This window comes from Hypomesus transpacificus, chromosome 17 (assembly GCF_021917145.1).
Source record: "Hypomesus transpacificus isolate Combined female chromosome 17, fHypTra1, whole genome shotgun sequence".
Classification (NCBI taxonomy): domain Eukaryota; kingdom Metazoa; phylum Chordata; class Actinopteri; order Osmeriformes; family Osmeridae; genus Hypomesus; species Hypomesus transpacificus.
In genome coordinates, this window is record NC_061076.1 from 6444368 (window position 1) to 6459801 (window position 15434).

The window sequence follows — 15434 nt, forward strand, 5'->3', positions numbered from 1 at the left end:
GGCCTTCACAGCTAAATCATGACTCGATGTGACGTTTCAGGCCTGCTTTGTTCTTGAGCCACTGTTATTTTTATCCCTTATAACAATTACTTATGTCATGAGTTGAGACGATTTAAGTCTCAACATAGGAATGCTGTTGGGCAAGGTGCTTTGAGGAACAAAAGTTAGATGGAATAGAAACAGAAACCTATTAGCGTTTAGGACACACAATGTCCTCAACCACTGGAAACAATTCCTTATTTTAATTTACACAATTTCAGAAGTCTTCTGAAATCTTTCAATACAGTTTTAGGCTACTGTAGTGAAAAATTGACGCGATGAAATGGCTCAGGAATGACAAATCGGCCTTTTAAACCATTGGTGGAGACGTCAGAAATATCGATTCGGTAAACGTCGCGGATGGACATGGATAATGCCCACCTACTCAATGGGCCGGAGGGTCTGGTGGATAATAATTCACAATTGACAGGCACAGGCTTTACTTCTACACCATCGCAGCATCTAAGCGATGTTGGGAGGATGGTGGAGTACCACAACCTATCATGGACAGTTTCAAAGCTTCGCACAGTGGCCAGCAATTTTAAACAACTCAAACTACTCTTCTATAGTGGTGGTAAGTTGTGTTACTGACATGTACGTTTTTAAATAGACTTCCAGGGATGAAATGCGCGTAACATTTTACTCGTGTAGCAGGAGCTCACGTTTTGTAATGTTAGAACTACTACAGCTATTTCGAAAATGTGTAATTGAATTTATTTATTTATTTTGACCATAACAAATTACCGAACCATAGCCTACGACTTCATGCGACAACCTCACGGTGTCCTCATTCTTCAAGTGTTGAAGTTGGCAACTGGCAATTGTGACAGTTGAAATGCCGGTAGCAACTTTGTGAAAGCTATACGGCCAAATTGTGTTAGCTTAGCTCTGTGAGTTGATTAGTCTAAATGCATGGTTCACCAGCCATTTTCTTATTTTTTTCAGAGCCAGGTTGCCCTTCTCAGCTCAGTGTGGCCATAAGACTGCAGTCCCTGCAGGACTCACTTCAGCAGCTGTCAGAGCGTTACCCAGCTCTTGCTGGGCCTCCTGTCAGCCATTACTTGTCTGTGCTCTGCCACTCACTGTCAGGTCAGTCACATTCTCAGTCTGTGAAGCGCTCACTGTTGTACAATATAAATTGCTGGGTTTCAGTGAAGTGTTTCTTGATGGTGGTAACGTGTTTGTGAGTCATACACTGAGACCGAACACGGTTCAAGAAAGGAGAAAGGGCAAAGGTCAAAACTGGCATATTGACAACTGTAATACCTACATGGCATGACCCTCACCTCATTCATCACCTTGTCAACAGCACTTTTATGAAAGCCATAAATATGGATATATTTCTTTGTTCTCATTTGGCCAAAGGTATCAGTAATGCAACACACAGAAGACGTATGACTCACCTGAATGTTACACAATTCCTTGCTCACAACAAACCAACCCTTACGAATGTGGCTTAAACCCACTTTTTAAAACAGACCTTCTTTTTCTCCCTGACACATATTTATCTACGTGCAACACTGTAGGTGGGGCTTATGTGACAAAGAGGCACACTTCCTCTTCTCGTGATGGTGTCAACCTATTGGCCAACTTCGTTCCCCTAGAGATGTTTTTGAGAACAAGAAGAGCAAATAGCAAGAGTCCTACCCACCGCTTAGCAGAAGCGTCCACAGTCTGTAGCTGTTTGCACACATCCAAAATAGGGAATTGATTGGGTCCACGGCTCTAAAGCTTCTGTTCCTCATGTCGGAGAGAGACCAAGGCCAAGTAGAGAGTTGATGTGGTTACCGTGGTAGGCCAGTGGTGCGTGCTCTTGAGGCTCAGAGAGATATGGACATGGAGGAAGCACAGATCCCAGACAAGCAGCCATCTACATCCACAGGTGAGTACCAGCAGGTTACACGGAGATGATCAGGGAAAGGCCCACCTCTCTCAGTGGCCACATCGTCCAATGCTGGCTTTAGTTGGTCAGAAGCTTTTTGCTGCTTGTGCACATTTTCGAGGGCAGGGCACCTGTTGTACCAATGTTGGACTGTAGCTCAGATACATTTGTGCGCGGGATCATTCGGGTTTTTTTGATCAAGAGTTTTTTTGGGGGTGTCTTTCTCAGTGTGTGCTTGTGGTTGCATGCTACATCCTTCCAGTCAGTGCAGGATAAGTGAACTTCCTGTGCTCTTCCTCAATTATTACAAGAAACAGTAGGTGTTTGTTCTGTTGAATTCAGTTCCTTACAAAAAGGAGATGTACCGTATTTGAATTGACAAATATGGATACTTAATACACATGTTATATTACAAACATGCTTTGAAATTTGAACCGTCACCATCAGCTCAAGGACTTTCATAAACGTCATAGGTTGGAAATCAATTCAAATTTTACAGAAGAATCTTCGTTGGACAGAACCATTTAAATATAGCTATGATAAAGTAACTCCTATATACCTATCCTTCCCCATTAAGATCTGACAACCTCTGTAGACAAAGGCTTTCTGTCCTCAGAGAAGAACATGACTCAAACTGCAAGCAGGATGTGGTTGACCTAAATGAAAAGAAGCACGGAGATACTGGTTTTCTCATTCGATGTTGTTGTGTTTCAGTTGCAGGATCTTTCACTGCAACTGAATGGTCTGCTCCAAAGTATAACACGATTTACCTGCGCTAGTCTGAAATATTGTGGCTTCCCCGTGGTTAGCTGTGCACCATCCAATGTCCTTTAGACACTTTCATTAAAGTTTGGTTGTTTCTCTGTTTTAGCATGTGTCAAATTACAGAACGAGCAGGACTCCATTTCAAGCTTCCTTTCTCTTGTTTTCCTTATCAACGTTCAACACCATAGCTTCTCTCTTTCTCAAATGACTCTCCTCACCAACAGTACCCCTCACACAGCTGAATCCTGCTTGAAGCTAAAGTGTGTTTGTTCACACTCCTCAGCTAATACTGAAAACTCAGCAAATTGTCAATGTGTTGAAATGGCAACCGGACTGTTTTTGTGAGCGAATGTCTTTTACATACAAAAATACTACTGCACATGCTGTCACCTTCTCCAGCCCAATTTCAACCAACAAACTGTCTTTACTGCTCCACAAAATCTGTAATGGGCCGGGTGTTGGCCGTAAAGTTGACGCAGTCATTTTCTGTTGTTTATTGTTCTTCTTCAAAAAGACAGCAATGCCTTGTTTAGTCAAAGCCACAAAAACATCTCAGTGAAAGTGTGCTGGCTCATACACAAGGCCATTCCTACCCAAATGTTTGAAAGTGATCCTGTTTGAAGAACCGTTAGTAGGTGTGAGTATGCTCAGTACATTTATAGTCATATTTCTGAAAATGTCTTGTTTGTTGTCCTTTCCTCTCCCAGATGTGAAGGCTCCAATCAGATCAGAGACCAAGCGCTACAGCGAGATCTTTCGGGACTTTGATGCCTTTGAGTTGTCTTTAGTTTACTCGTAAGTGTTTTATATAAGAGCTCTTTACTGAGCTTCCACTAACTCAAAACCCCTAAATAAGTCCAGTGAGAACCATGCTTTTGTCTAATATGACAAGAGAGGAAGTGAGTTAGTAATCCAACTACGTGACATCAAATGATCTTCTTCCTCTGACTTCCTTGGCTGATATCACATGACTCAGTATCCGTGTGTATTATATTTACCCTATGTTTTCTGTATGTGTGTGTGCGTGTGTACGTGTGTGCCTGCATGTGTGTGTTTGTGTGTGTGTGTGTGTGAATGTTTGTGTGGGTGTGTTTGTGTGGGTGTGTTTGTGTGTGTGTGTTCCTCAGTACTGTGGATGAACTGCTGCAGGACCCTGATTCCCAGTCTCTGCCAGGGACCCCGTCTACAGATATGCAGAACTGTGACCCCTCAGAGCTGCAGGATAGTGTGGTGAGAGCTTCATACTGTGCTACAACATGGACCAGAAAGAATGGTCTTCAGTCACTTTTCTGACACTGATTCCAGTGTACTTACACATGCCTATGTCACTCTCAACAGTGTGACAATGTCAATTCCCAAGAGCTGGGCACTGATGGCTGTGAAAATGACGGCAGTCTCTCAGGTAAATTAATTTCACGTGTGTTGCATGTGGGGGCACACTAAACATGTTCATGTTATTTCCCTTTGTGCTGGCTGTGTTTAATTGGGCTTGATTACGGGCAGAGATCAGCCTGAATGGATTTATGCCAACATAGTTTACAGTATGCAAAGCATTACAATGGAAGATTACACTTAATTGTAAACAGAGGACATTGTTGTCCTGGAGGTTACTGATTCAGAGATCTCTACACCCCAAGGACCATATGTTCCTCTTACTATCCCATTCTCCTGTGGCAACACAGCTATGTGACGGACAGCATTGGACAGCCAATCACAACAGGGGGATGAGCGATGTGAGGGCGGGACCGGCGACAGTAGCATTGTGCCACAGCCACACAGTTCTACATAAGCTCTGTCACAGCTCCTAATCTCAACCTCTCTTGTTTACATCTAATCAGTCTCATGGACTAATTGCCCTGAGCAGACAAGATCAAGATAAGACGGGGGTGGGGAAAGGATTAGACGACAGGGCATCTGCTGTCAAGTTTTACCTCACTCTCAAGGAGTAGAGCGGGGGATCTGTGGAGGGAGAGAAACAGAGAGAAGGCTCTCAAAGGGAACATAGTGAGGAGACATGAGAGAAGAGAATAGAATAGAGAGTACGGAGCCATACCCAACATGTGATCACCAGCCCAGACCCGTGAAGACGGGTGTCTCTATGAGCTCAATCTCTCCCAGATTCTTGGGAATGCCCAGCCCAGTAGAGATTAGGGATAACAGCAGATGCATATAGTGTTTGAGTAACGCGGAAGTATATATCGAAAACCTCTGGGAACTGAATGCATGGAAGGACATACATCTCTGCAGGCCATCAACCCTACTTCACACCACCCGACTCTAACCCCTCCCACCCTCCAATTCTCTCTGCTACCAGTTTTAATCTGATATGTCATAAACCTAATAGAAGGCCGAGGAGTTGGGGCGAGGTGAGTGGTCTGGTGCCGGCTTCATGCAATGACATTCCCCCATGTGCAGGGACTGATCGATCTCTCGATAATGTACCTAAGTGTGTCGTGTGTGACAGAAATTGATCGATAACAATAGGGGGCAGGCTTATGCACTTATGTAACTAGCTTTTACAACAAACAATTGATGTCCTCGCGGACATGTCAAACGGGGTTTTCATCAGACGAGACCGCTGACGTCCACCTCTGATGATGGCTGGTCAGAGACCGACCGTTACAGATTCTCTGGATGGGCGGGTACAGAAATTGTGTTTGTGCGTAATGATGGAAGAGGGACCTCAACAGCTTAGTTTGGGCTGAGCTACCATCCTCCGCCCCCCCCCCCCCCCTCCCCCCAGGAGCTGAGTCACACACCAGGAGGTAAACCTTGCTCTGCTCTAAAGCCTGTCACTCCACAATCTGGAACCTTCTTGGTTAATCCCCAGCCCCAGCCCTGCGGAGCAAAGAAGCAAGCAGGAGGAAACAGACACTCCAAGGCTCACCCAAAGAAAGAGAGCAAGAGATGTCAACATGGGATACAATCTAGCTGGAGATTTCCTGTGGATTTTGCCTGGATGTGACCAATAATTGGGTTCTGCAAAAAAATTGCTGACTGGGCGCAAGGAGAGTGGACACTACCACGCGAAGAACACAAAGAAAAATATTCTCCAAAATAGAGCTGCATACTGGTGAGTGGATGAGAAGGCAGACGTGTTGACTGCAGCGAAAGGCAACAGAGGACTGAGAGAAAGGGGAAAAGAGAGAGTGGAGGCGAGAGGGAGGGCAGGAGCACATGACCACGGTGGTTGCACATCATCTGAGTCCGAGAGGAAGACGAGAGGTGCTGCTGCTCACATCTGACTTTACACCCGCACCCTGCCGTGCCGACCACAGACCAGCCCGAGCACAGACCAGCCGACCACAGACCAGCCCGAGCAAGGTTGCTGAGGTTACGTCATTAACACGATGGGGACCTGCCTTCTTAAGCATTGACTTCTGTCTGTAGCTGAGAAGAAAGCTTTGGGACAGGTGTCAAAGGCCAGAGGAGCAGAGAGAGAGAGAGAGAGAGAGAGAGAGAGAGAGAGTAGAAGGCATTGACTTCTGTCTGTAGCTTAGAAAAGAGCTTTGGGACAGGTGTCAAAGGCCAGAGGAGCAGAGAGAGAGAGAGTGAGCAGAAGGGAAGAAACCTTGCCAAAGCTTGTTGTTGGATGTTCGATTCTGGATCCTGGGAGGACCTTTTAATACTGTAGTCATTCTGCTGGGGCCAGGAAAAACGTGGGCATTTCTCTCCCAAAAAATATTTCCCACACAAGGCTTGACTTTATGACCACATAACCAGGGTACTGAAGTCCACCACGATGACACATTAGGACTGCCTTTAATTCCCTATCAACCCCCTTTTTTTCTTCTTTTTTTTACACAATCTGTGACTCTACAGAGGGGGTTGTGTGACAGTGGGGCAGAGGCCCTCTGCCAGGGTTATCTGGGTGTACAGCTATGCTGGGTCTCCAGTGATGCTGATGTACTCCCTCTCAGCCCAGGATGCTGACCTGGCCCTCAGCCGCAGTGAGGGCGGAGTGGAGATCGCTCTCCAGTACGCCAAGATGTGGTGCCGCTACGCCAAAGACCTCTTGGCCTGGATGGAGAAGAGAATCTGCCTGGGTGAGTCCCCGGACTAGCTGATACATCCAAACATGATCAGACGCATAAAAGGTATTTATTAAATACAAACATGTCCTCTCAAATTTAGGTTAATGGGATCGTCAATAAAGGATGGCATTTTCAAGCTGTTTCCTACTGGTTTAATGCTGTCAGTTGTTTGCTTGGGTTTTTATGGAATCGTAATTACAGGTACCGAAGCAGACCTACTCAGAAAGGTTAACAGTCGCATCATTCCTGGAATAGCGGCCAGTCTAAATACAGCCTGCAGAGAGAGAATGTATGGTGTTATTAGTCTGTAATAGGATTGTATGACCTGAGCAACCCAAGGCACAGGATTCTCAACCATGCCCTCTACTGGTTGAGAACAAGCACGGCATGTGTTTGAGTGCAGAAACGTCGGGCGTATGTCTCTGCGATAACACAGATAATCTAATCGGTAGCCTGATCAGTGATGAGGACAGTGAGCGGTGTCGTCCCCCTGGCGAACCCCAGAATGACAGGGATTACAGGGCAGATTAACCGGGAACAGCAGGAGAATGGGGAGGATGGCGTTTTACACGAACAGCAAAGAGATTACCCTGGCACCAGGCTGCCATCCAACATCGGTACCCAGATCAAAAACTCGGTGGAGATGTTGGACGTTGGCTAAGAAAGAGGGCATATTACTGAAACGTAGTGTTCACAGCACCTAACGTTGCACAAAACACTTCACATGCTCCGAATATTGTGAGGGAAGAAAAGAAGTTCCTCACGTGACGGTGTCAGTCAACCGGTACAGGGTGAAGTTACAGCAACTGTACTGCAAGTACAGAATCACTGAAACATAATCAGTCACAGAACATTTACAGCCTAAATGATGTGCGGGAGCCTTTACAGAGGTCCTGACCTGGTATCGACACTGTGACCCTGTGGTGAGAGTTGAGCGTTGGCACACTCTTTGGTTGCTAGTCAGTCGTGAGCACAGTAGGTTAGCTCTGTTAAAAGCCTGGCACTTTGGTTACCATAGATATTTCTAAATGGATCATGTTGATCTGGCTCTCATTGATAATGTTTGTATAAAAGCCACCGAGACATCCTGTCAATACTGATATTCTGGCTACCGTTTTTTTCTCTATCGATTACTTTTTCCATCAGGCCTTTGACTTTCTTTCTGGAAATGACTCTGCCTGGAGGCAGTTAGAATAGATTTTTTCAATAAAGTACAGTCTTTTTTTAATGTCCACTTTCCACTGTCGACTACACCAAATCATCAGTATTTTTGTAATATTTCTATAACTCATTTCTAGTTATAAATGTATGTGACCAGCCACATTTAAACACAGACGCACAACGGTATCGATTTTTATAACGGCATATTCAGTGAAATGATGGTTGTTGTTTGGTTCCAGAGCAAGAGTTTGCCAAGAACATCCTGAAGGTGGCCGAGGCGGCCAAGTCCTGTGTCTCCCAGCAGGTACTGTTCCCCACACAACAGACAACTCTCTGCACAGCGTAAGCTGGGCAGTCACTCCTCACATATGACCTGGCTCGTAGACGAATGGCAGTCCCTCTATACCTCATCCTCCCATCGAGTGTTTGTTAGTCTATGCCTGGTGTCCGTTGTGTGAAACCATGGCTGGTGTGTGTGCAGGACATGATGCCCCTCCAGTATATTTACACCATGGCCCTGGAGCAGGATGTGAAAAACAGCAACTGTGCCAGACATACAGCAGACCTGCTGCAGCAGCGCTGCTACCAGGTACTCCTCCACGCACACACACACGCAAGCTAATAGACATTGATGGAATCCACAATTTCAGTGTGACGGCTGGGATGTAATTGTACTGTGTCTCTCTGGAAGGCCCTGGTTGCTAAGAAAAATGAGATTGACAAGTGGCGCAGGGAGTTCAAGGAGCAGTGGTCCAGAGAACAGAGGAGGATGGTGAGTGTCCTGTGTCCGGGCTGGAACGCGTTCACGTTATGGGGAGGGGTGGGACGATATCGTGCTGCTTCATGCTCACTGTATATTGTACGGGGGGTCAGGCGGCTGAGAGGTTAGGGAGTTGGGCTATTAATCAGAAGGTTGCTGGTTTGATTCCCGGCCGTGCCAAAATGACGTGTCCTCGGGCAAGGCACTTCATCCTACTTGCCTCGGGGGGAATGTCCCTGCACTTACTGTAAGTCGCTCTGGATAAGAGCGTCTGCTAAATGACGAAATGTCTAAATGGAATATGAACTCAACTGCATGATGGGATTTCCTAGAACGAGGCGGTAGCGTCTCTGAAGAAGGCTCGCCAGCTGTACGTGCAGCGCTCGGAGGACCTGGAGAAGGCCAAGGCCGTGACGGCCAAGGCCGTGGATGACACCGCTGGTCACAAGACCTTGGACAAGAGGAGGAAGTCCAGGGACGATGCCAAGGGCAAGGTAAGACCACTCTTAACCCTGGAACATGTCCCTTACATACTTGGTTAGCCCTTGATTTCATTGAAGACACAGTTGACAACATTATACTGGCCATCATCTGATTCGCTCTCTCTCTCTCTCTCTCTCTCTCTCTCTCTCTATCTCTCTCTCTATCTCTAACCTCTCTCTCTCTCCCAGGTGACCGAGGCAGAGCTGGTATACAAGCAGTGTGTGAGTGAAGCCAATAGTCACCAGGAGGAGCTGGAGAAGGTCAAGGAGAGGATAATCGTTCACACGCGCAAGCTGATCTGCCAGGGGGACACCGTGTTGAAAGAGGTGTGTCCCCTTAACTGAACGAGCAGTTCCACTGACCAATGGGGTCTTCCTAGAGAGCTGATGTAGCCAGAACTAGCAGGGCCATAGCCAATCAATAGGAATAGGTATAGTTCAGTGCTAGAGTGCCTTTGACAGGCACATCAAGAGCTTGCCGGTTCAAATCCACCGACCATTGTATGTCGCTTTAGATGAATGAAACACTGTGCATGTTATTAAAACCTGTTTAGGGCTGAACACAGGGATTGAATAAATGAGACTAGTAACTCTGTCCTCCTGTTCCCGTCTCTGGCCGCTAGGCCACAGTCAACATGTTCTTCTACCAGCGGCAGCAGACTGAATCTATCCCTCTGGGCTACCATAACCTGGAGCTGACATGCAGGCCATGCGAACCCGGCGAGCCCTACCTGCTTTACATCCTGGCAAGACGCCGGCACGAGCCGCCCCATCAGGCCTTCACCTTCCAGGAGTTTATCCCCCAGGGAAAGAGGTACTGCAGAAAGCGCCGGTCCTCCCCTGCTACTGTGACATGGCGTGGATACCCTGAGTCCAGGCTGTCTCTGTGTCTCCACTCGGCTGACTGACAAAGACAAATCAACTCCAAAACGTAGACCTCAGGTCACGCCGTGGGTGGAGACGGACCTTGGCCGGGTTTCCCAGATCCGTTAAGAAGCTCTTAACGCTAAGAGCTTCTTAAGAACGTTGCAAGAGCATTCTAGAGCGCTCTTAAAACGTTCTTAAACAGCTCTTAGCGTTAAGAGCTGCTTAACAAATCTGGGAAACCCGGCCCTTGTTTTCTTCCACACAGGCCAAGCCGTGATTAAGTCTGTCCGTGTTTCTGTTCCCACGTTTCTTCATGTGTAATAGTTGCGGTCGTCGCAAAGCCAGCAGCACCCTCAACTCGATCCAGGATTCATATGCTCTGCCAGAGGACTGCTCGGGGAAACGACCCAACGATGGACGTAAGGACTGCCAGAATTTGGCTTTGGTGTCGTTGTGTGGTGTCATTTCATTGGCTGAGCGTTCTGCGACGTGTTGTGTTTTCGCACAGGGAGAGCGGGTTACAGTGACAGTGAGAGCATGGGAGGGAGCATGGAATCCCTGTCGAGTCCAGGTAAGCTTGTCCTCACAGAACGTGCCTTCTGCGGTCTCATTCCGATCGTTCGCCTTCAGGCCTTCAAACCGTCTTCATGCTCTGCGGTTCTGACTCTCTCTCTGATCTGCCTTTCTGATTGGTCTACTCCTCGTTGCAGCCCATGGGAACAGAAGACTTCCCAAAGCCCCGTCCGTTGGGACCATGTCATCAGACGACCTCGATGAGAGGGACATGGGGACAGTCTTGGAATCAGGTATGTCTCATCCAACTGATACAGAACCTCTACTCTGTTGCTATACTGTACTGTATGGACCATCTTTACCCAGTTTCTTGTATAGGCAGGAACAAAGTGATTCACACCATGCTGTGTACCGTCCACTGTCTAAGAGCTTGTACGTCTACTTGCGCCCCTCACAGAGTGTCCGGACTCCATGCCCGAGGGGAACGGGGCGGTGTGCAAGGTGCGCACGACCTCCCGCGCCGCCTTGACGCACCACCTCAGGAAGATGAAGAGCAAGATGGTGAAGTGCAAACAGTGCGAGAACTACATCGTGGTGAACGGGATCGAGTGTGAGGAGGTGGGGAGCGACGCCGTGGTTGACCAAACGCACCCCGTAACCCAGCTGAACACACGTACACGGCCTGTCAGACGTGTGGAGACGCCGAGTCTTTTATAATTTCTGAGAAAAACACGCCTCCCACGTGTTTTTAATGCGCGATCCATCGCTCGATCGCGGTCTGTGGGGCATTTAACCTGCATGTATATAATGAGTCGGCATGTTCTCCAAATATTGCTCCGAAGGTAACTGATGAAAGTTAAGCTTTTTGTACCAATATCTGTACATTTGGATCAAAGTAAAACGTCATACCGTGTTAAACGACTTAGTATGCTGCATATAAACAATAGGAACATGCACGTGTCTCTCAAAAGCTGACAAAAGACGAGGTGTTTCCAAACCTTTGAGCGGTACGGTACTTTGCAGTGTTCCTCACACGTGTCCGTCTCCCCCTCAGTGTGGCCTGGCAGTCCACAGGAAGTGCCTGGATGTGTGTCAGCTGGAGTGTGAGTACAGGAAGGGGATCCTGTTCGGGGTGGGCTTCTCCCTGCTGCCCCGGGACAGACCCGACGAGGTGCCCTTCGTGGTGCCGCTCTGCACAGCCGAGATAGAGAGGCGAGCCCTAACGGTGCAGGTAAACGTGTGCATAATATGGCAGCGCTGTCGGCAGGGTCGGACGCGATGTGGAGGTAGCCACAGTCTTTCCACTCTCTGCCTTTCCTCTCAGGGGGTGTATCGGGTCAGCGGCTCCAAGCCCCGTATCCAGAAGCTGTGCCAGGCCTTAGAGGCTCAGAGGGAGCAGGTGGACCTTTCGGGCATCTCACCGCACGACATCACCTCAGTCCTCAAGCATTTCTTTAAGGAGGTAATGTCTCTGATCCCTCTCATGATAATCTATGCTGCACAGAGCTGAATCCAGACGCGGAACGGACGTGACCAGGATTAAAACCCTCGTTTATATGTTTTAGCTTTACAGTCAATCCATGTTACGTGGCTATTCAATCGATACGCCGCTCTTAATTTACCTCCCATAGCTTCCCGAACCACTGTTGACCTTTGACCTGTACAATGACTTCATCACCGTGGGAAAGAAGATCCAGCATTTGACTGAGAGGCCACACACTGAAGATAATGATGGGATAGTGGAGGCTATCATTCAGAGCCTGAAAGAGTTGCTGGACAGACTGCCTCCATACCGTTACTACACTCTGCAGCACATGATGATTCACCTCCACCGGTATACTGCTGACACAGTATTTGCTCAAATGTATTTATTCACACGAGATCACCTCTGTCTCTGATTGGCTCAAATTCTTCTCTCTCTCTCCCCCCCCTGCAGGGTTTCAGAAAGCTATGAGGAGAACAAGATGTCTCCAGGGAACTTAGGCATCGTGTTTGGCCCAACCCTGCTGCGCCCCCTAGTGTCAGTGGATGTGTCTATGATAGCCCTCCTGGAGACCACCTACCAAGCACTTCTGGTGGAGTTCCTCATCACACACCACCAACAAATCTTTGGTCCTCCCCAGAGGTTGTGCACCCCCCCTCCACCTCCTCCCACTGCCCCTCTTCCAGACACCCCTCCCCGGGCCTCCTGTCCCCTGGCGGAGGAGGCCTCCTCCCCTGCCCCCCAGGCGCCTGAAGCCTCCACCAGAGAACGGCCGCGCTCCTTGGAGGTAAGAACCACCACATACACTCCCCTTGTCATTTTATTATGAATGACAGTTAATGACATTGGGAAAAAAAAACATTTTCCTCAAGAAAATCTTCAAACCTTTGATTTATTTCGGAAATGTCCGTGTTCGTCCAGCTTTTCTGCTTCTCAGTTCTTCTCTGGTAACACAGTGCGTTTGAGCCCCGCGTTTCTCAGTCACGCACACAGCGAGACGAGAGCTCCGCCTGGGCTGCTTCTGCACTTGCTTCTTCTGCTACCTGTCGCTCTGTGCCTGCAACCGGGCTGTGTCCTGCCTAACACTGAGACGATTAGCATCAAGTTTAACGGTGTCAGGATTAACGCTAGTCTCTTCTCTGGCCTGTGAAGTGGTCAAGCTCCTTTGCCAGGTCTTACATGTCCATCTCAGTATGGCTGCTCTCAGCCATTACCCAACAATACTTCTCTAGTTGACATCATTTCAGGAGTGAATATTTTGAACATTTTATTCTTCAAATCCATATATACATATATTCTACAACAGGTCAAAGATAAAGGCAAACCTTGGGTGGTCCTTGAGTTTGTTGGGACAGGGGAGCACATGTCTTTACATCAATTCTTAGTTTGACAGTATGTTGATCTTGCCGTGGAATAGTCTTGTTTGTTTACCTGTAGCTGCTCTTTGGTCTACCTCAATATGACCTCACTGACTGATGTCAGAGACAGTCTACGTGGTCCAGTACCCCAAACATCTACATCCAACACAGAGTTTGTGTGTCATTTCAACAGACTCGAACAATCAAGAGAGACTCAAGCGAGGGTTATATATCTGACAAGTCATCATCCAATGAGGCAGTGGACCAGCTCAGCCCTGAGACCAATGAGAGAGCAGGTATGCGGGATAAAGTACCACAGTCATTATAAGTTGAGTTAGTAACAAGGATTTTGTTGGTTGTGTGGCATTTGTATTCGTAGCTGTAGCGTCTGACAGTATATCTACTTAGTGGTGTTTTTCTTAATGAAGCCCAAAAGTCAAAGTCATGTCCTGGATTAAAGCTGTTACCGCTGCTTTCCTCTGCTTTCTTCTGCTGCAAGCTTGTCAGACCCCCAAGGGTGTTCCTGAAGTGTGTTGTCAATGACCTTGTGTACGCCTGCTAGTCTCATTGTCCTCTTCCTTTCCTCTCCCCTCCTCTAGTCTTGGCTCTGAGGGGGGCTACAGCTGCTCCTTTAGCAGATTCGCTGGCTGAGACAGACCCTCCCGTTGGAACACCCCCCCGGTGCAACTTAAGCAGGCAGACAGCCAGGTACCAGCGACAGGCCACCCCAGCAGCCCAGCGACACAGCTCTGGCCTTCGGACAGGCCTGCCTGGGGAGGAGGTGCTAGCAGAGGCCACAGACAGGACCCAGACTGGTAGTGCATACAGCAGCAGCAGCAGCTCCTCCCCAGAGCCAGGGGCCCTGAGCCAGGCCCAGCTCGTAGGCACTGCCCTGGAGCCACCCTGCCCTCCCAGTCATGCTGGACATGGCTCTGAGAAGCAGCCGGGCATTCAGACACGCCTCTGGGAGGTCGCACAGGGAAGGCTGGGGTTAGGTGCAGCATCTGTGACATCAACAGCCGCAACCGCAACAATGACCAATGCAAAGCTGAGCTTCACTCGGCAGGAGGGACTTGAGAGTCAAGCCGCATCCCTGACTGATCGGAACACCAATCAATCCAACAACAGGCTGAGAGTTTGCGAGAGGCAGCCACTAAGGCAGTCCTTGCAGAGAACTCCTGCAGAGCAGAGCCTTACTGGACCTGCCCAGAAAATCCTGTCTGGGTTGAAGCTGAGGCGCAACGATACTGGGAATGATGAGCCCATCCATTTTGTCTAATGAGGATTGGAACCAATAACCTACTTTGGAAGAAATGTCTGCGCACATATAAAAAAACACTCAGAGATACAATAAAATACGCTCAGGGGTACAATAAAGCAGTCTTTAGTTTTGTAACACTGACATACTCACACCAAACACCATAGACCTAGAAAGTTACATCAATTAAATGCTTACTTATTTAAACAACTTGTGTGAACTGAAGTTGTTTCAATTAGCAGATTGTTCCTGAGCCTAAAAATAGCAGTGACATGGTCTATCACTCTTGAATGACTAAGACCCATATCTTTATTCTTGTCAATGGCTAAGTTACCCATTTTTTACAGTTTTGAAATGAAGACCAGCTTTCAAACACAGACAGATTAGTTGTGGGTCAAATAGGCCTATGCTATGTGTACAGGATTTGATCAGATTGATTACAAAATATTTAGACATAGATGATAGACTAAATGTTTAGTGGCTTGGTGGCCACATCTGTCTGTAAATTCCAGAATTAACAACCACAGGTGTTACAAAATGAAAACAAGTCTCATGTAAACAGCTATATATGTTCATATTGGGTTCCAAAGGCAGCTGATTATACAATGCTGGACTATTTCTATTAATAAACAAAAAACATGTACTCTTATTTGGTTCTTTTATTTCATGAAAGCCCACGACTCAGTTCCAATTACATTCTAGACTCACAAGAGGGCAGTAGTATCTTGCACGAGAAGCAACAGTGCACAAACTGGGGCACGAGGGAACGACAATTACAACAGAAGACTACTGCCTTTATACCGATGTATTTTGAAGTGAAGCTTTCTCACAT

The 15434-nt window shown here is 47.6% G+C and overlaps 1 protein-coding gene across 4 annotated transcripts; it reads left to right on the forward strand.

Moving 5' to 3' along the window:
- Positions 1-163: 163 nt before the first annotated feature.
- Positions 164-15251, forward strand: LOC124479563 (GEM interacting protein). Of its 4 annotated transcripts, XM_047038346.1 has the most exons (22): positions 164-613; positions 985-1128; positions 3394-3481; positions 3814-3916; positions 4025-4088; positions 6607-6732; positions 8121-8185; positions 8363-8470; positions 8573-8653; positions 8974-9135; positions 9313-9450; positions 9747-9937; positions 10315-10409; positions 10499-10561; positions 10701-10796; positions 10961-11121; positions 11558-11734; positions 11828-11965; positions 12135-12337; positions 12440-12773; positions 13538-13640; positions 13944-15251. In XM_047038346.1, exons 1-22 carry the CDS (start codon positions 400-402, stop codon positions 14621-14623), a joined length of 3534 nt encoding a protein of 1177 aa, XP_046894302.1. In that variant the 5' UTR covers positions 164-399; the 3' UTR covers positions 14624-15251. The 4 variants fall into 4 exon arrangements, with proteins under 4 accessions (XP_046894302.1, XP_046894305.1, XP_046894304.1 ...); XM_047038349.1 differs by lacking the exon at positions 13538-13640 and having other exon boundaries at positions 13944-14045; XM_047038348.1 differs by lacking the exons at positions 164-613; positions 985-1128 and adding an exon at positions 1636-1921 and having other exon boundaries at positions 6509-6732.
- The last annotated feature ends 183 nt before the right edge of the window (positions 15252-15434 follow it).